Source organism: Macaca nemestrina, chromosome 13, assembly GCF_043159975.1.
Source record: "Macaca nemestrina isolate mMacNem1 chromosome 13, mMacNem.hap1, whole genome shotgun sequence".
Lineage (NCBI taxonomy): Eukaryota > Metazoa > Chordata > Mammalia > Primates > Cercopithecidae > Macaca > Macaca nemestrina.
Window position 1 is genome coordinate 86,679,892 of NC_092137.1, and position 19,955 is coordinate 86,699,846.

General features: G+C 43.9%; 1 protein-coding gene across 3 annotated transcripts in view; it reads right to left on the reverse strand.

The window, feature by feature from the left end:
* LOC105465397 (RNA polymerase I subunit A) overlaps positions 1–19,955 on the reverse strand; it is an 83,120-nt gene that overhangs the window by 28,310 nt on the left and 34,855 nt on the right. For all 3 annotated transcript variants that reach the window (XM_011713846.3, XM_024787643.2, XM_024787642.2), the window contains exons 13-16: positions 18,408–18,662; positions 13,647–13,838; positions 4,541–4,690; positions 3,198–3,381 (exon numbers count right to left, since the gene is read on the reverse strand). In XM_011713846.3, coding sequence (XP_011712148.2) covers positions 3,198–3,381; positions 4,541–4,690; positions 13,647–13,838; positions 18,408–18,662 — 781 coding nt within the window. The remainder of the gene's footprint in view (positions 1–3,197; positions 3,382–4,540; positions 4,691–13,646; positions 13,839–18,407; positions 18,663–19,955) is intronic.

The window sequence follows — 19,955 nt, forward strand, 5'->3', positions numbered from 1 at the left end:
GAGATTTTGGATGAAAAGATAAGCTCAGGGAAAAGAGACAGAGAGAGAGAACATCTCAGTTTGGGGTCCCAGAAGCCACATGTCACAGGGGCCACCCTACATAGCTGAGTGTGCCTGTGCAGGCACACACACAGACACACCCGAGCCTGGGTGACAGGGACCACCACCGCAGGTCCCTCAGCATTGCTTCAGGAGGATGACAACCTGGGTCACTTCAGTGAAGCCTGCCCTTCTGGCTCAAAGGGTTGAGGAGTTCCTCATCTTGGGCAGCAGTAGGTCTTTCCACATCAACTCTTGATCAAACTAGTGGTTTTTGTTTTGTTTTGTTTTTTGAGATGTGAGTCTTGCTCTGTCCCCCAGCCTGGAGTGCAGTTGGCGTGATCTCGGCTCACTTCAACCTCCGCCTCCTGGGTTCAAGTGATTCTCCTGCCTCAGCCTCTCCAGTAGCTGGGACTACAGGCACACGCTACCACGCCCAGCTAGTTTTTGTATTTTTAGTAGAGACGGGGTTTCACCATGTTGGCCAGGATGGTCTTGATCTCTTGACCTCATGATCCACCCGCCTTGGCCTCCCAAAGTGCTAGGATTACAGGCGTGAGCCACTGCACCTGGCTAAAACTAGTTCTTTTCTGTAACTGTAAGTGCTATTGGACTCAAAAGTCCCTCAGCCAAGATCTGAGTGGGAAAGAAAACAGCAGTGTACTGTTCAAAAGATGGGGCTGAAATATTTGGAATTCCCAATGCAAGGTCCTGGAGGGCTTCTAAGAACATGTGTGAACAGAAGGGGAAAGAAACAGTTCCTCTGTAAGCAGGCCACACCATGAAAGTGGGCCTTCTTATGGGGTCAGCTCCAGGCCATCTAGCTGTGCCCTTTACAGACCCTGCTAGCTGAGACGGGCTGGAGTGAAGTCAATCTCACGCCTGTTCCCTCTCGTAGCCCCACTCCCAGCTTGGCCCTGCTTCCTTTCTCAACCCTGAGCCTCTGGATCATCTTCATTCTCAAGGGACCAACTGCTCTTTGTACCACGCACTAAGCAGAGCTAAAGCCTGGCACCTATGTTAAGTTTGCTCCTCATCATGAGCTAGGTGTGGGATCCTCCTCTATTTTCATTTCAAAAGCACTCTGATTTCTTTCTAGCTAGCAGAAATCCTTGTGCTTATTCTAGGTCAACATCTGAAATTGAAATATACTTTTCATGAGGTGTAGTCATCATGCTTTACTTTCTTTGGTTATCCTGGAAGGGACTCTACTCTGGTTCCCAACTGGAAGTGGGTGACCTTGGACACAGATGTCCCCAGCAGTGGCTCAGGTCTCTTAGTGGAATTAAGATAGGGGAAGGTGAGTTTCAGCTGCCAAACAAGACTTAACTTATAATCCTTATCCTGGTAAAATAATGGGACATACAGGCCAAGACGTTTGTTCAAGGATGCTCATCTCAGCAATAATGTGAAAATCTGGACACAGCCTAAATGTTTAATTACAGGAACTGGTTAAACTATGATATATCCATAAGAATGGAATAATCTGTAGTTACCAGACATGAGGATGTAGATTTGTATTAGCTGATCCCAAAGGACATTTATAAATACATTTGGACGTTTGGTGGGTGGCTAAGGGAAGTAGAGTATGTAGCGTAGGATCCCACTTTTTCCAAATGTATTTGTGCTAGAAAAGTCTAGAAAAACAAACATCAAATTACTATTAGTGGTTATCTCTGACAAACGCATGATGGGTGATTTTAAATTATTTTCATGTATTTTTTTTTAACCTTTCCATAATTAAATACATGATAAAATGTATAATGCAGGACCCAGCGTGAGCCAACTCCAGCTGCAGCAGGCGCAGGTCCACAGGCCCTATGCTGAGACTCCCACTCTGTCTGCACACGAGTAAGTCTGTGAAGCAGAGGAGCTTTACTTCCACCATGAACCAGACAACACCTATGCACACTGCGGTGCATGTCTGACACGCAGCATCTCGCATCTCCCTAACGGGAACAGTGTGGAAGGGCTGGACCCTGCTCTGTGTACATGGAGACGCAGTGTCCTCCATAAGCCTCGCCAGAGGCTAAGCCTTTGGATAGATCTGATCTCAAGCCCACACTAAAAGGGGCCCAGTGACTGCTCTAGGGGAGCCCCAGGGCAGTAAGCCCAGCACTTACCCAAGGTGAAGCCTCTTTATCGAAGCCACTTTCCTAAAGCAGCGTGCTCTCATTTCTAGGGCGCAAACAAGGTAGTTCTCCTTCCTGTCTTAGCGTCACCCCAACAGGTTTGCCCAGCATAGTGTTTCCAAGAGTGCTGATGACCCCACTGCATTGGGAAGGCGTGGGCAGTTCTTTTGCTCCATCACCCAGGCTAGAGTGCTATGGCGCAATCTCGGCTCAGTGCAACCTCTACCTCCTGGGATCAAGCAATTCTCCCGCCTCAGCCTCCTGAGTAGCTGGGATTACAGGTGCACACCATCACACCTAGCTAATTTTTGTATTTTTAGTAGAGATGGCATTTCTCCATGTTGGCCAGCCTAGTCTCGAATTCCTGGGCTCAAGTGATCTGCCCGCCTCGGCCTCCCAAAGTGCTGGGATTACAGGTGTGAGCCACACGCGCCGGGCCGGCAGTGGGCAATTCTGACAACAGGGAAGCCCCTCTGTGGAGTGCGATGGGCCCCGATAATTCTGAAAGGGCACTTGTGTGGCAGGGAATGGGGTTGTATGAGTATGAGAAATCAGTCTGAGGACAGAAACTTGTAAAGGGAGGGGTTAGGAAAGGAACAGAATGGAAAGGGGCACGAGGGTGCCATTCTGCACTGTGAAGGGGAATAAGCACTGGCTATGGAGGAGAGGGGTGGCCAAGTGAGGGTGCCTTTGTTGCAGGAGCCTGGTTCCTTCCCCGCTTCTTCCCCTGAGAGGACACGGAAAAGAATTTCTAGCTGCATAATGTAGCACCCATGAAACATATGGTCTATAAAGGAAAATAAAACTGGCAGTTTCGGTGGTGAATGGACTGTCCGTTAAGACCCTGTGATAAAGCACTGTGCACTGGGGACCTCGAAAGGCTTCTCCACTGGGAACACGCAGAGGCCTTGGAAATCTTCAGTGTGGACGGCTCTCTCTGCCCTGGGCCCGGGAGATGGCCAGGCGGCTGCACTGACCCTAAAAGGGGCCAGGTCACTGTCCCAGGGCAGTGAGCCTGGCACTTACCCAAGGTGAAGCCTCTGTAGAGCTGCAGGTAGGCGGTGAAGAGGCGGGCCAGGCAGGTTAGAACCTTGCCGCTGGTCTCGCCTCCATAGATCTCATAGCAGCAGTGGACCAGGCCATAGGCGGAGCTCCCGTAGTGCGCCTTGTCCAGCACTCCGCAGAGCAGCTCCCCTTCCCTGATGACCACCTGTGGAGGGAAAGGGCACCAATGCCGGGTGGTGGGGGATGCCTCCTGTGGGAGCCACCCACCCTGTACTCTGTGTATGACCCTCATTGTGCAAATCCCTCTACCGTGACCTGCCTAGAATCCTTCATGGAAAAAAGTAGGGCATTTGTGAAACTAGTATTTTCTCTCTATATATATTATTATTATTTTTTATTATAACAGAGGCAAGCATATACAGAACAGCAGGTTTTTTTTTCTTCCCTTCAGGGACTATACCACATACACACACACACACACACACACACACACACACATGCACACTCTCTCTCTCCAAGTTTTATATCCCCTACTCCCCACACCCACCCATGCTAACTTGAGGTCAAGTATCCTTGACAAAGACCTGTGACCAGACATGGGAGCTTCTAGCCACAAGGTCTTCCTGAAGTGGTGAGCTTCAACCTCATAACTGTGCCTCCGGCCTAGGTACTTTCTCCCTTGAGCCCTGGGAGTAACAACAAAATCTTCCTAACATCCTCTAAGGCCTGAATGTGTACTTTCTCAAAGCTGGGTGAAAGCATTGGAAGCTGATGAACAGAAAAGCATTTCTAGATGCGTAATGTAGCACCCATGAAGCATACGGTCTATAAAGGAAAACAAACCTGGCAGTTTCAGGGGTGAATGGACTGTCCATTAAGACCCTGTGATAAAGCACCGTGCACTGGGGACCTGGAAAGACCTCTCCACCGGGAACACGCAGAGGCCTTGGAAATCTTCAGTGTGGACAGCTCTCTCTGCCCTGGGCCTGCCCTCTTGTGGCCTGGTTCCTAAGGCTCAGAGTTGGGGTATGGAACCTTACACCAGTCTGATTATCTCAAGCCACTGAGCAGTCTTGCGGGAAAACAGGACTCTGTGTTGCCAAGCTTTGCATAATCAATTTCAGCCTTTTTGCAGGAGAAGCCTTCCTAAACTGCTTGTGAGTTTTATACTGAGGGTCAAATGCTGGAGATCAACCCTGAACCTTTCCAAAACAAAAGCTGACACCAACTCAGGCACAACGCCTTCTCTTCTGAGGCACAGCACCTGCTTCTGTGAATGTGCCTCCATTTCTGTCTCCGTTTTAAACCAATCTGTCTAACCCTGGGACTAGAAGTCTCCACTCCACACAGCTGGACAGCCATACCTGGGACTCACACATCGAGTCAGGGTTAAAGCCAGGAACAGATCGAGGAGTTTCCTTCACCCAGGCTTTCCCGGTGATTTTCGCCTTTCCAGATAAGTTCAGCGGGATGTGATCCTCTGGGATTATATTTATGAGCAGTGTTGACAAAACCTGCAAAGAAAAAGAGGACAAACTGATGGCAGAAAGAAAAGTTGAGAACTTCCCTTTTAGGACCTCCTGCCCTTGGATTGCCATTTCTGATGATCTCAGGTATGGCAAGAAAAACAGACAGGTCCACCTCCATAGGACAAGGTGATCTCAGTTTTTATTTAAACCAATGAGGAGTGAAAACAAAAATACATGAGAAAGAACTTCACTGGGATTTTTACTCCCTAAAATAGTTCTTAAAGTGAATAATACCCTAGACTTGAATTAAATTACTAAATAGACCAAAGGAAGGAGAGGAAAAAGTAAATTGTTTTCATTTTATGCCACATACTCAGATATTTCTTTACTATGACTGGAATTAATTATAGCTACTGAAAGGCCAAGGAATCTTTCCCCGGCCCCAGCTGGATCCCTCAGAGGGGTCGTCCACCCAACAAGCAGTTGCTAACAGGAAGCCAAGAGAAGCACTTTCTCAAGCAGCTGCTCTGCAGAGAGCTCAAAGGGAGGCAGCTTTATCTGCAGATAATCAGTTGGTTCCAGAGGGGCTGAATGCAGGTGCACACATTCCCAGAGATGGAGCAGGGCAGGGGCAAACGGGCAGGTGTGACAGGTTCTAGGGCTGGGAGACTAACTGCCATCAACAGCGCTTAGTGTGCCTGCAGCAGGCCCCACAAAGCAGTATCTTTAGATGTGTGCAACGAGGGCGTGGTGCCTCATGCCTGTAATCCCAGCACTTTGGGAGGCCAAGGTGGGTGGATTCCTTGAGGTCAGGAATCGAGACCATTGTGGCCAACATGGTGAAACCCCACCTCTACTAAAAATACAAAATTTAGCCGGGCATGGTGGCATACACCTACACTTCCAGCTACTCAGGAGGCTGAGGCATGATAATCACTTGAATCCAGAAGGCAGAGATTGTAGTTAGCCAAGATCACGTCACTGCACTCCAGCCTGGGTGAGAGAGTGGGACTCTTGTCTCAAAAAAAAAAAAAAAAAAAAAAAAAAGTGCAATGGGACAGGGCAGTTATGAGAGCAGCTGCCTTTTCACCCACGTGCACCAGGAGCAGGCGACAATGGACAACAGCATTATTAAAGAGAGCAGAAAATATTCCCTGTTTTCTCAGCAGAAGATGACCAGAAAGGTCATGACTCACACTCTCCATGCCTCAGCTCCATAGAAGGCCAGCACTGTGCGGTGAGTAGGGTGAGGGAGTAAAGGCAGGAGGGTGACACTTCCCTGGGGTGCCTACTTCAAGCTGCACCTCAACCAAGGTGCCACATGCATAGTGGGGACCCCCCCAGGCTAGGCATAGTCAAGACTGGAACTTAGTGTGAAACACACCCATCCAAGGGCAGGGAAATATGACCTGCCACTTCATCTATGAAATCAAGGGGGCAGAAGAGCATTTGATAAACTCCAACACCCTTTCAGGATAAAAATACTCAACAGACTAGGAACAGAAGGAGACGTCACCAACCTAATAAAGGGAGGCACCTATGAAAAACCTACTACTAACATGCTCAATGATGGAAGACTAGATGCCTTCTGCCTAAAGTCAGGACCAAGACAAGAATGTCCACGCTTGCCATTTCTATTCAACAATGTACTAAGAGGTTCTAGCCAGGGCAATTACGCAAGAAAAGAAATAAAAGACCTCCAGATTAGAGAGAAAGAAGTACAACTACATTTGCAGATGACATGATATTATATAGAGAAAACCCTTAAGTGCCAACAAAACAAATTATTAGAGCTTATAAATGACTTCTTCAAAGCTGAAGGATACAAGATCAACATATAAAAATTAATTCTCTTTCTATATATTAGCAATGAACAATCTGAAAATGGAATTAAGAAAAAGTTCCAGCCAGGTGTGGTGGCTCACTCCTGTAATCTCAGCACTTTGGGAGGCCAAGGCAGGCGGATCACCTAAGGTCAGGAGTTCGAGACCAACCTGGCCAACATGGTGAAATCCCATCTCTACTAAAAATACAAAAATTAGCTGGGCATGGTGGCAGATGCCTGTAATCCCAGCTACTCAGGAGGCTAAGACAGGAGAATTGCTTGAACTGGGGAGGCGGAGGTTGCAGTGAGCCGAGATCGTGCCACTGTACTCCAGCCTGGGCAATATAGAGGGAAGCTCCGTTTCCAAAAAAAAAGGGTTCCATTTACATTAACATTAAAAAAAAATAAGAATAAATTTAGGCAAAGAAGTGTAAAACTTGTACATCAAAACATCTAACATACTTGAAAGAAAGAAGATCTAAACACAGGCATATCTCATTTCGTTCTCCTTTGCAGATAACATGGTTTTTTACAAATGGAAGGTTTACGGCAACCCTGTGTGGAGTAGTCCAACACCATTTTTCCAACAGAAAGTGCTCACTTTGTGTCTCTGTGTCACATTTTGGTAATTCTCACCGTATTTCAAACTTTTTCATTATTACTGTATCTGTTATGATGATCTCTGATCAGTGAGTTCTGATGTTCCTGTTGTTGTTTTGGGACACCCCAGGCTGGCAGATTTAATTGTGGTTCATGGTTCTCCTGAACAGTCCCAGGGATGGTATGATATGATCTTATTCTCATTTCTTTTATTTTTTTTGAAACAAAGTCTCATTCTGTTGCCCAGGCTGGAGGGCAGAGGCCCAATCTCAGCTCAATGCAACATCTGCCTCCCAGGTTCAAGCGATTTTCGTGCCTCAGCCTTCTGAGTAGCTGGGATTACAAATGTTCGCCACCACCCCTGGCTAATTTTTATATTTTTAGTAGAGACAGGGTTTTGCCACATTGGGCAGGCTGGTGTCAAACTTCTAGCCTCATGTGATCCACCCACCTTGGCCTCCCAAAGTGCTGGGATTACAGGCATAAACCACCATGCCCAGCCTCATTCTTATTTATTTTCTATGAGAGTATGTGTGTATACGGAGAGTGGAGAGTGCGGCTGGGGAGGGACGGAGTTTTTCCTTTTATGTTTATCTTTATCAATAAACTTGTTTACTTTTATAGTTTAAAAGAACTTGAAGGACAGAGATCTAATAACTGAATTCATAAAGCTTGTCGAATATAAGGACAATATAAAAAATTAATTGTATTTCTAGATACCAACCATAAAAAATTAGAAAATTCAATAAACAATATCATCCACTGTAGCAATACCCAGGAGTGAATCTAATGAAAAGATGTGTAAGGTTTTTACATAATTGAGGGGCATGCTATGTTCACAATTTAGATGACTCAGTAGTGTAAATATGTTGATTCTCCCTAAAGTGACCTACAGAGGCAATGCAATCCCAATGAAAAATCCTAGCAGGTATTTGTGTGCACAGTGTGAACGCTTACAAGCTGACTTTAAAATTTATATGGAAATACAAACACCCCAAAATATTCAACACAGTCTTTTTTTCTTTATAAAGGTATATTGAGATGTAATTAAAGCCTATCAAGATAGTCTTGAACATAGCTGGAGACTTTTACTATCAGAAGTCAAGATTTAGTATAAACTCACAGTAATTACCACAGTGTGCTGTTGGTGCAATGGAAACAAACAGGGTCCAGAAACAGACCCACTCATATATTACTACTTGGCTTGTGACACAGGAGTACTAGCAGTAGAGAAGTGGACTTTTCCAACAAATGATGTCGCAATCACTGGATAGGAAATCCACATGGGAAAATGTGACTCTTGACCCCTACCTCACTTCATGCACATCCACAAAAATCATCCCTAGGCAGACAGCAGACCTAAGTGTGAAAGGTAAAACAATACAGCTACAAATGATAACAGAGGGGAATACCTACAAGACGTCAGCGCAGGCAAAGAGCTCCTATTAGGACTAGTCACAAAAAACCGAGATTAGCGAGCTATAAATTAGAAACTTCTGATCATTAGAAAACAGCATTAGGCGAAAAGGCTAGCCACCAAGTAGAAGGTATTTGCAATATATATATATCTGGTAATGGACTTACACCAAATTATATTTTTAAAAACCTCTCATCTGTCAATAAGAAAATGACATAGAAAATAGGCAAAAGATTTGAACAGGCACATCACAAAAGATGATATCCAAATAGCCAATAAGCATATGAACAGGTGCTCGACCTCTCTTGTCATTAAGGAAATGACAATTAAAACAGTAAGATACCACTACATACTCACCTGAACGGCTAAAATTAAACAAGCCAGAAAGAAAACAGCAACAACAGCTGGGTGAGGTGGCTCATGCTTGTAATCCCAGCACTTTGGGAGGTTGAGGAGGGTAGATCACCTGAGGTCAGGAGTTCGAGACCACCCTGGCTAACATGGAAAAACCCTGTCTCTACTAAAAATACAAAAATTTGCTAGGGGTGGTGGAGCACGCCTGTAATCCCAGTTACTCAGAAGGCTGAGGCAAGAGAATGACTTGAACCTGGAAGGCAGACGTTGCAGTGAGCCGAGATGGCACAACTGCACTCCATCCTAGTAGAAGTGTGTATTATTACAAGCATTTTGGAAAACTTTAGGAAACTATCTATTAAAGTTGAACACATATCTTTTTTTTTTTTTTTTTTGAGACGGAGTCTCGCTCTGTCGCCCAAACTGGAGTGCAGTAGCCGGATCTCAGCTCACTGCAAGCTCCGCCTTTCAGGTTCACGCCATTCTCCTGCCTCAGTCTCCCGAGTAGCTGGGACTACAGGCGCCCGCCACCTCGCCCGGCTAGTTTTTTGTATTTTTTAGTAGAGGCGGGGTTTCACCGGGTTAGCCAGGATGGTCTCGATCTCCTGACCTTGTGATCCGCCCGTCTCAGCCTCCCAAAGTGCTGGGATTACAGGCTTGAGCCACCACGCCCGGCCGAACACATATCTTATGACCTAGTAATTCCATGCCTCAATAGTTACCCATTGAAATGTATATATGTGCTCAACAAAAGATACACACGACAATGTTCACAGTAGCCCCATTTGTAACAGCCAAATGAAGGTAAGTGAGACAACTCAAATGTGTATCAATAGAAAAATGGATAAATATATGATGGCATAGTCACATAATAGAATATTATAAAGCAATAAAAAATAAACTGCTACTATGTACAGTAATATGGGTAACACACAAAGATTTCATTTCAATAAACTTCAAGGAAAGACAAAACTTGTTTATAGTGTTGGAAGCCAAGTTAGTAATTACCTTTGACGAGGGGGACAAACTGGGGAGGGGCCATGGAGGGGTCTTCTGGGGGTGCTGGTGATTTGCTACTTTCTGATCTGGGTGAGAGTTTGCAAAGATGTATTCACTTTACGAATGTGCACTGAGCTATAAACTCGAGATTTGCAATGACAGGCAAATATCTTTCTTTGCATGCTCTTTGAACAAACAATGAGAGACCTTCGGTTTGTAAATAGAAAATCAATCAAGAGGCTGTATGAAATGTCCTGGAGAAATACTCTAAGACTTCATTTCCCAGGGCAGTAGAAATAAACTTCCTAAGCTAAGTTCCTTATCTTCTGATTCTAAGCATGGTTTTTCTCTGTAGCACCAGGCTGAACCATGAACAAATTCTTGTGTAGTGTAGTCACTCTTGCCCTTTTCACCTATTTGCAAAATAAAAAAGCCTGTACCAACCTTTAGAGATACACTGAAAAACTTCACCCATGACAGAAGCAAAACTTGGGCCTATTTCCTGATTTTATTTGGCACAAAGGATTTTAAAAGGATCCAAGGTGTGGTCTCTAGGCACAATGAAATTAAACTGGAAATCAACAACCAAGATATTTGGAAAAGCCCTCAATATTTGTACTTCTAAATAACTAAACAACACACTTCAAAATAACTCATGGATCAAAAAAAAAAAAAAATCAGAAGGGAAATTAGAAAGTATTCTGAAGTAGATGAAATGAAAACATGACATATTAATTTGTGGGACGCTACTTAAGCAGAACTTAAGGGGGAAATTTATACATAAAATGTCTAGATTGAAAAGAAGAAAAGGGGGTCTCAAATTGACTTCAGCTTCAAACTTAAAGAACTAGGAAAAAAAGAGCAAATTAAACTGAAGTAAACAGAAGAAAGGGAGTGATAAAGATCAAATCAACGAAATAGAAAACAGAAAAATAAAGTCAATAAAACCAAAAACTTTTTTTTTTTTTTTTTTTTTTTGAGAATAAAACTGATAAACCTCTAGGCAAACTGATCAGGAAAAAAGAGAAGACACAAATTATCAATGTCAGGAATGAGAGAAGTGACACCACGATAGGCATTACAGATAGAAAAGGTCAACAAAAGAACATTATGAACAACTTCGTGCCTATAAATTCAGTAACTTAGATGAAATGGACAAATTCCCTGAAAAACACAAACTATTAAAGCTCATTCAAGAAACAGATAACCAAAAACAGCTCTATGTCTACTAAAGAAATAGAAATTTTGATTGAAAATCTTCCCACAGGTTGGGTGCGGTGGCTCATGCCTGGAGTCCCAGCATTTTGGTAGGCCAAGATTGGTGTATCACCTGAGGTTGGGAGTTTGAGACCAGCCTGACCAACATGGAGAAACCCTGGCTCTACTAAAAATACAAAATTAGCCGGGCATGATGGCGCATGCCTGTAATCCCAGCTACTTGGGAGGCTGAGACAGGAGAATTGCTTGAATCTGGGAGGTGGAGGTTGCGGCGAGCCAGGATCGCACCATTGCACTCCAGCCTGGGCAACAAGAGCAAAATTCTGTCAAAAAAAAAAGAAAGAAAGAAAGAAAAGAAAGAAAGAAAAGAAAGAAAAGAAAGAAAGAAAAAGAAAACCTAGGCCAGGTGCAGTGGCTCACACCTGTAATCCTAGCACTCTGGAAGGCTGAGGCAGGTGGATCATGAGGTCAGGAGCTTGAGACCATCCAGGCTAACACGGTGAAACCCCATCTCTACTAAAATACAAAAAATTAGCCAGGTATGGTGGCAGGCGCCTGTAGTCCCAGCTACTTGGGAGGCTGAGGCAGGAGAATGGCATGAACCTGGGAAGCGGAGCTTGTAGTGAGCCGAGATCACATCACTGCATTCCAGCCTGGGTGACAAAGCGAGACTCCGTCTCAAAAAAAAAAAGAAAGAAAGAAAACCTTCCCACAAAGAAACTCTAGGCCCAGATGCCTTCACTGGTAAATTCTACAACACATTTAAGGAATAAATAATATAATACAGTACTATACTAACTCTTACAGAAAACCAGAGGAAATACCTCCTAACACCTCATTCTCTGAGGCCAGCATTACCCTGATACCAAAACCAAACAAACGTATTATAAGAAAATAAAACTACAGACCAATATCTATCACAAACACAGAAGTAAAAAAATTCTAAACAAAATATTAGTAAATTGAATTCAATAATATATAAAAAGGATAATACCTCATGACCAAGGAAGGTTTATCCAGGAATGCAAGGTTGGCTTAAAAAGGAATATCAAGTTGCAAGTCCACAAACTAAGAACCGGAGAGCAGGGAGACCTTAGAGATCATCAACTTGAAGCTGAAGTCATTGATTTGGGACCCTTTTTCTTCTTTTCAACCTAGGCATTTTATGTATAAATTTCCCCCTTAAGTTCTGCTTAAGTGGCATCCCACAAATTATATGTTGTGTTTTCATTTCATCTACTTCAGAATGATTTCTAATTTTCCTTTAGATTCTTTTGACCCATGAGCTATTTAAGAAGTACATTATTTAGAAGTACAAATATTGAGGGCTTTTCCAAACATCTTGTTTGCTGATTTCCAATGTAATTCCATTATGCCCAGAGGCCACACCTTGAATCCTTTTAAAATCCTTTGTACCAAATAAAATTAGGAAATAGGTCCAGGTTTTGCTTCTGTCATGGGTGAGATTTTTTAGTGTGTCTCTAAAGGTTGGTACAGGCTATTTTTTTTGCAAATAGGTGAAAAGGGCAAGAGTGACTACACTACACAAGAATTTGTTTGTGGTTCAGTCTGGTTTCAAAGAGAAAAACCATGTTTAGAATCAGAACTTAGCTTAGAAAGTTAATTTCTACTGTCCCAGGAAATGATGAGGAACTGAGACCCGCAGGGCTAAGATCACATAGCCAACTAGAAGTTGATCCTTAAGGCTGATCTTGGAGACTCAGGCAACAGTAGAAGAGCATATTTTACTGTTTTTCATCATTTGGTCACCACATATCATGTAATTTTGTTACTTTGAGAAGAAGTATGGTATGATGTTTCGGGGGTTGAAAAGTCCCGGGTTTGATCTGCCTCCTGTAGTCTTGGGCATGTAATTTATCATCTCCTAAAGGGAGATAATAATGGTCTCTGCATTGCAGATTAGTTGTGAGGATTAAATCAGATAATGTGTCTAAAGCACTCAGCAAACACATGGAACTTCCCAACAAATATGACTATTACTCCACCAGCACCATTGCCTGTTACCACCATATTTGTATTATGAGGATGCCAAATTTAAGTTAGAAGCAAAGGACAGAAACTATGCAGTCTACTTTTTTTTTTTTTCGGAGACGGAGTCTCACTCTGTTGCCCAGGCAGGAGTGCAGTGGCGTGATCTCGGCTCACTGCAACCTTCACCTCCTAGGTTCAAGCGATTCTCTTGCCTTGGCCTCCAGAGTAGCTGGGATTATAGGTGTGCACTTCCACGCCCAGCTAATTTTGTATTTTTAGTAGAGATGGGGTTTCACCATGTTAGCCAGGCTGGTCTCGAACTCCCGACCTCAGGTGATCCGCCCGCCTCGGCCTCCTAAAATGTTGGGATTACAGGTGTGAGCCACGGTGCCTGGCTACTATGCAGTCTACTCTTGCTAGACACTCCCTTGAAGCCACTCAGACTCAGGAACCCCAAACAAAGGGGAAAGAAAGTCAGACTATTGCTGGCTTAGCCATTTCTCTGTCTCTGGTCTCGGCTCTTCTGAGAATAAAACCTTTTACATGAGTGGCCTATTTCCTTTTGTTACACACACTGGTTGTTCTCTCCCAATTACCTGTTTTCCTGTCCACAGCGGAAAGGGCTTCAGGATGGAAGGAGGAAAGAGCTTCACGCGCCCCACTTTGTCTGTGAGTCCTCGGTACACCAGCTCCATATACTGCTCCCGGGTGAAAAAGCAACCCCGAGTAGTCATGCTTGCACCTGAAACCATGTGATCCTGGATCAGTCCCGCCAATGGTTGGCCATCCTATAAGCCAAAACAGACAACACAAGAAGAATGAAAACAAATCTTAAGTCAAACTCTAATCCCTAATCACCTGCCTGGAAGCCACTTTCTAGCAAGAGCCCTTCTTATATCCCTGTCTTGTCTGGCCCACGTCCTCACTATGTTCTTGCTTGGGGGCAAACTGCTTCACAAAGCACAAGACCAGGGTTTAGCACTGGCTTCTACGTTTGCCATTTGCCCACTATCCTGTATCAAAACTGTTTCAAACTCATCCAGTTCCCCAAGCCTTCTCTGTTTAATCCCATCTGGTTCTAGTTACTCCAGCATATTTTTGGCATTTATGCCTAAATTTGGTCTGGCTGCTGTCAGCTGTGTTCTTGTTTTTATACTTTGGTTTTATGCTTTAGTATTTTTCACACATTTCTGGCCTGGCTCTTCTGTAAATCAGTCATGCACTCAACAAATATTTGTCAGGAGCCTCCTGAATGCCTAGGCACTGGGTAGGCTTTTCCCTACTCCAGTGGACCAAACAGACATGGTCCTTTATGATGAAGAAGAATTAGACAGTAAACAAATACAGTATCACAAAGTGTTTTAAATGCTAAAGAGGAAAATAACAGGGTGGGTCATAATATAGATTTGAGGTGAGGAGGATGGTCAGAAATAGCCTCTCTGAAGGGCGGTTTTACAGCTGAGGCCTGATGGGTGAGTTGGCCAGTGTTGGGAGGAAGGGGTTCCGGCAGATTCCTCAAGAGAGCTGTGAGTGGGCCTGACTGACGTACATGATTGCAGAAGGGAGAAGAGCCATTATTAGTTATCTCTTCACAACACAGCACAGGTTTCATGGTGGGCCCTTAATAAAGGCTGTTATCTACCAGATGCCAAAAACAAGGGCTTTTATGAAAAGCCTGAGATTTGGTGAGTGCATTAATTTCATCTGACACTTTCAAAGCCATTCTGATCCCCAGTCTCCTGAACCTTATCTGTTGGGTCTGTGTTCATGGCAACGTAACTCACACTAAAGTAAGAATAGCTATGCTTACTGACGTTCTTTAAAATGTAGCTTTTGTAAACTTTTCAATGTTTGTAGGAATTTGAGAAAAACCTATGCCTTGGATATAAAGATTGTTAATCATTTGATTATTTGGTAAATACTAGCCAACAGTATGGTCATGTTTTATAATTAAGGCAAAGGGAACTCACAAATGCAGCCTGGGAGAAGCACTAGAAATTTAACCACGTGTACTAACTCAAAGGCTAAAAAAGGATCCTGGTCAAATGGTCTAAACACTACAGTGATAGGCTCTATGTAAATTCAAAGATAACAATTGCAGATGGGCTGGAAAGGTGGCACAGACCTAAGGCAAGATCAGATGGAGCACACAGCCCCTCTTATGAAGGCTTTGACTTAATAACGTACATAAAAAATTACACTCTACCTCTTGTTGCCGAGATGGTCTTATTTTGCTTGGGGGAAAAAGCCAAACCAGTATTACGCATTTGACTCATCTCACAGTCTTTGGCGGGCAGATACTGATTTTTCCTTTTGTTTTCTTCCTTAAAGAACATAATTACAGGTTCTGTGATCTATTCAGTGCCTTTTCCTCTCTCTGCCCAGATTTTTCCGTGACTAGACAATTACTTTGATGGCTAAATCGCTTTCAATGCAATCATCACAAATTATATGGCAGAATGCTGATTAAAGTAAATTACGAAAGGTCTACTTATAATTCTAAATTTCCTAAATCCTGCTGAGAATCAGAAAGAACATCTCTGAATCAAAATCCCAGAAAATTGTCAGCTTTACTATTCTCTTTAATAGCACAGCAAAATGACATTACAATTAATGTCTCTGGTCAGGATGCTTTGGGAATAGGGTATTCTGTAATTTGAATTTTCTAGCTGACTAGGTAGAAGTCAGGAAACATATCTCAAGCCTTGCTTAAAAACTTTCACAAAGCATGGGCCCTCAATAAATAAACAGAAGGAAAAAAAAATTAGTCCAAAAAGTAACACATAAATGAAAAGTTTAACTGTTTTCATGGAAAAGAAATACAGTTCCATTCAACTCCTACTTTAAATAAAAAGATGCCACAAAACTCTACTAAGTACATAAAACTAATGACAAAATGTACTTTAATTTGGTATTATGGTTAGTTAAGGGAAAGAACCTGGTAATACAGAAGAAATAGAATTATAAATAAAGAAATATGGAAACTAAGGGAAATAAAGACACACTAAGAAAAATGACCCCAAAATACTGGTTTTCCTAGTTTAACCAAATCAGCTCTTGTCCTTTTAGGACTCAGCCAATAAAGACATGTTGTATTTTTATAACCATTAGCAAATATAAGGATTCCACTTCTTGGCATTTACACCAAGGACTAAATAAAATTTATCAAGAATCAAAAGCTCTTTACCTCTGACAAAAGAAAGTGAATGAAAGTACACTGAATCTTCAAGCCATCTCCCACAAGCTTTTTTCAATAAATTAATGTATTGACCTTAAGCTTATTCACCTGTGTTCTCCTGCCTCCCTTAAGTGTACGCCCAACCTAAAACTCATAGGCATATGAGCATGTGATGAGGCCCACTTGGATTTACATAAGTCAGTCCACTGCAGGACACAATGTAAGCGTGAAGTCTCCTACGGCTTTTGTACCTTATTCAATCAAAATCAAGCACAGCACATTCAAGGTCATTGGCTTGAGGACTTTACAGCACCTCAACTCCCCACGCAGCAAATGCCTCAGGTCACTCTGCCAGCAAAAAACCATCTGCTGCTCCCTGGTAGCATCCCCTCTGGTGAAATATGACTCGGCTGTTATAGAGTCAGAGACCTACACAGTCCTGGGAACCACTTCCTGTCACCTGCCTTCCCTTAATCCCAGCCTCGCCTGTTGAGTGGGGCTAAGAACACGCTAAGAATACGCACAGGCAAGCACATGGATGGGGGGGCGGGGAGGGAGGGATATCGTCCAAAGCTGCTGGGTTCGAGTCTTGGCCTCATTGCTGGCTGACATTTACTCACTTGGTGTTTCCTTGTCTGAAAATCACATGAACCTCATAAGGAATGGAATGTCTGCAAACTGCTTACAGCAGTATCTAAGGCCCGTGGCCCACTTAATGGCAGCTTTTACTGCCACCACCACGAAAGCCACATTATTATTTAAATGAAAACATAAAAAGCTACTTTTCAAATTAGCAAATGTATTTTTTTTTTAAATTTCCAAGTAATCTGGGTAGGCCCTTCACCACTTCTTCCTACATCTAGTCCCTTCGCTAATCCACAGCCAACAAAGGTGGGCAGAGAAGGGAAAGGCCAACTTAAACAACCGGGATCCTTGTGAAGCCACAGTGGTGCATCTGGTGGGAAAAGGGTCTGGGATGCTGGGCTCCTGGCCACCTGCCTGATTCCCTAGTGGCAGACAGCTGATGGGAACAGAGAAGCTCCAAGGAGCAGAGGATGCCGATCGACGCTAGGCATCTCTGAGCAGCCCCTGGCACTCCCTGTGCACAGAGCTCTCCATCCCTGCAGCAGCACAAACCCCAGGAAGATCTAGGAGCGCCTTGTCCTTCCTCCTGCTTCTCAGCTGAGTGTCCCTGGACAAGTTACACAAATGCTTCAAGTGTAAAATGTGGACATGAATTGCACCTACCTCCAAGGACTGTGGGGAGGGTGAAATGAGGAGCCTCTAAAGTGCTCTCTGCACAGTGCATGGCACTGAAAAAGTACTTGGGAAATGGGAGCCTTGGTTTGACATTAAATGATTATTCTTCATACTCCACCAAAATCCAAATGAATGATGTTTAACTGTGAATCACTGTGGTGCAAACAGCTTATAATTTAGGAGGCCTCGGACCTTTGGGTGGGTGGTGAGGGTGAAGTAGGCACTGGAACACACTGTGTCTTCTTCCCTGCAGCCTGCCTCTTTCCCCGCTCTGTCCCTCCCATGAGCACATGCTAACTCACGCCCCTGCCACTCCTGGTCACGAGTCAGCTGCTCAGGAGATGGGGGAGGAAGTTCTATCCTTCCCACATGTCCCTCTGGATAGCTGTGACCACATGGGGTTGCCCTTGAGGACTGAACTTGGAGAAAGAAGGAAGGGATTCAAAGAGGAGAGAAGATGCCTTCACGGGCTGATGGGGGATTTCTTCTGGGCCCTTGGGGTTAGGCTGCTTCTTAAAACTCATGTTTGTCAGAACAAAGGATCAAAGTCATCTGTGGACCATGAGAACCATTACAGTGTTGGGATGCTAACGCTGGCCAGGGGCTACTAAGTTGCGGAATCCAAACTTAAGTGTTGAATACAAGATCTATTATACAGTTACTAAGGTAGGCTTTCTGGGATGGCTATTACAATTTCTGTCCTGATTTACATTTTACAACGTAGCAAGACAGAAACATTTCCCAGCCTCTAAGCAACTAGATGGGCTAAAAGCCCCGCCTGGGAGAAACCAGGACCCTCCATTCCAGGTGCCCCTGTGTCCCAGAACTGCCCAGTGACCCCAGGGGCTGGCAGGGCCCAAGTTAAAAGTGCTAAGTCATGCTGACGATGACCACGGAATGGCCTCAAGGCCAGACCTACCTTGGGAACAAGGTACTGCTGATCGGTGCAGGCCAGGACGTAGGCCTCTGCCCGGCCCAGCTCACTCTGGGGGAAATGGGCATTCATCTCATCTCCATCAAAGTCGGCATTATAGGCCTTGCAGTTGGCATAGTGGAGTCGCAGCACTTTCTCTTCAGGCAGGATGCGGGCGTGGTGGGCCTGGATGGAGGGTCTGTGCAGGGTGGGCTGTCGGTTCAGTAGCAGAATGTCCCCATTCTTCACATGCCGGCACACCTGGGAACAGAGTGGACAGGTGGGTGATCAGTGCAAACATCAGTATCACCACTGCTCTTTCCAAGTGCTCACCTCAACTTGGCCAAGGTGTGGCTTCTGTCTCATGTTGTAGTCAGCTAAATGCAAGTGGAATTTTTAATGTGGAGCAAAACCCTAGAAATCTCTGAGAAATACCTCCTAGGCCCTTCTGGTCCTGGCCCTTTACAACCCTGATCCTGGTTCTAGGCTCAGAAGTATAAGGAACAAATAAGACCACAGGTCTTTGTCTTCTTCAGAGAGGTATAGCCCTCCCAGGTTCCTGGATTCCTCTGAAAACTAATCTGAAGAAAGAAATGGATACAACTCCTGAAGACATAACCATAACAAAATGAAGACATAACCATAAAACCACTGGGTTTGAAAGGCATTGGCAGACTTTCAAATCCCCCCATGATCACGTGTGAGTACATTATTCTAAACAGAAATTCTACATTTCACAAAAAATTTGCCCAGCTTCATACAGCAGAGCCAGAACAGGGTTCTTAGTTCAATGCCCTCAGAAAACACTTTATTGCACTTCAAAAATTAAGAACTGTACATGGTCATCATCTTTTGGGAATGGAGTTTGAAAATAGCTATTAGAACACTTAAAAAACACATTTCCTGTTGGCTCTTCAGGGAAAAAAAAAAGCACCCACACAGGTTAGATGAGTATGCAGCAGCATTTACAGCGGCAAAAGCTAGAAATAACCTGACTGCCCCATAAAAGGGACAATAGTGTGTCCACACTATGGAATATTATGCAGTGATGAACAAGGATAAGGTAAATACATACAAGGTCTGAAGTGATGGCAATAATGTATTACAGCAAAGAAAAAAAAACAAAACCCAGGTGGCATGTGACGTGATGAAAAAAAAGCAATTTAAAAACCAACCCAGCTCGTGTGTGTGTGTGTGTGTGTGTGTCTATATGGGAAAGGGGTGCTTGGATCCTCACTAGGCTGTTACTATTTTTCTGAGACAGGGTCTCTCTCTGGTGCCAGGCTGGAGTATAGCGGTATAATCATGGCTCACTGCAGCTTCAACCTCCTAGCCTCAAATGATGTTCCTGGCTTGGCCTCCCAAAGTGCTGGAATTATAGGCAGGAGCCACCACACGGAGCTACTTTCCTACATCTTAGCATTGTTCTTTCTATAATGAATATGTGATGCTTCTGTAAATTTTAAAAAAGATCTTCACTTATTTTTAAAGAAAGAAAGAAATACTGAACAAGTGTTATGCTTATTGCGGGAGGGAAAACAGAAAATACAGACA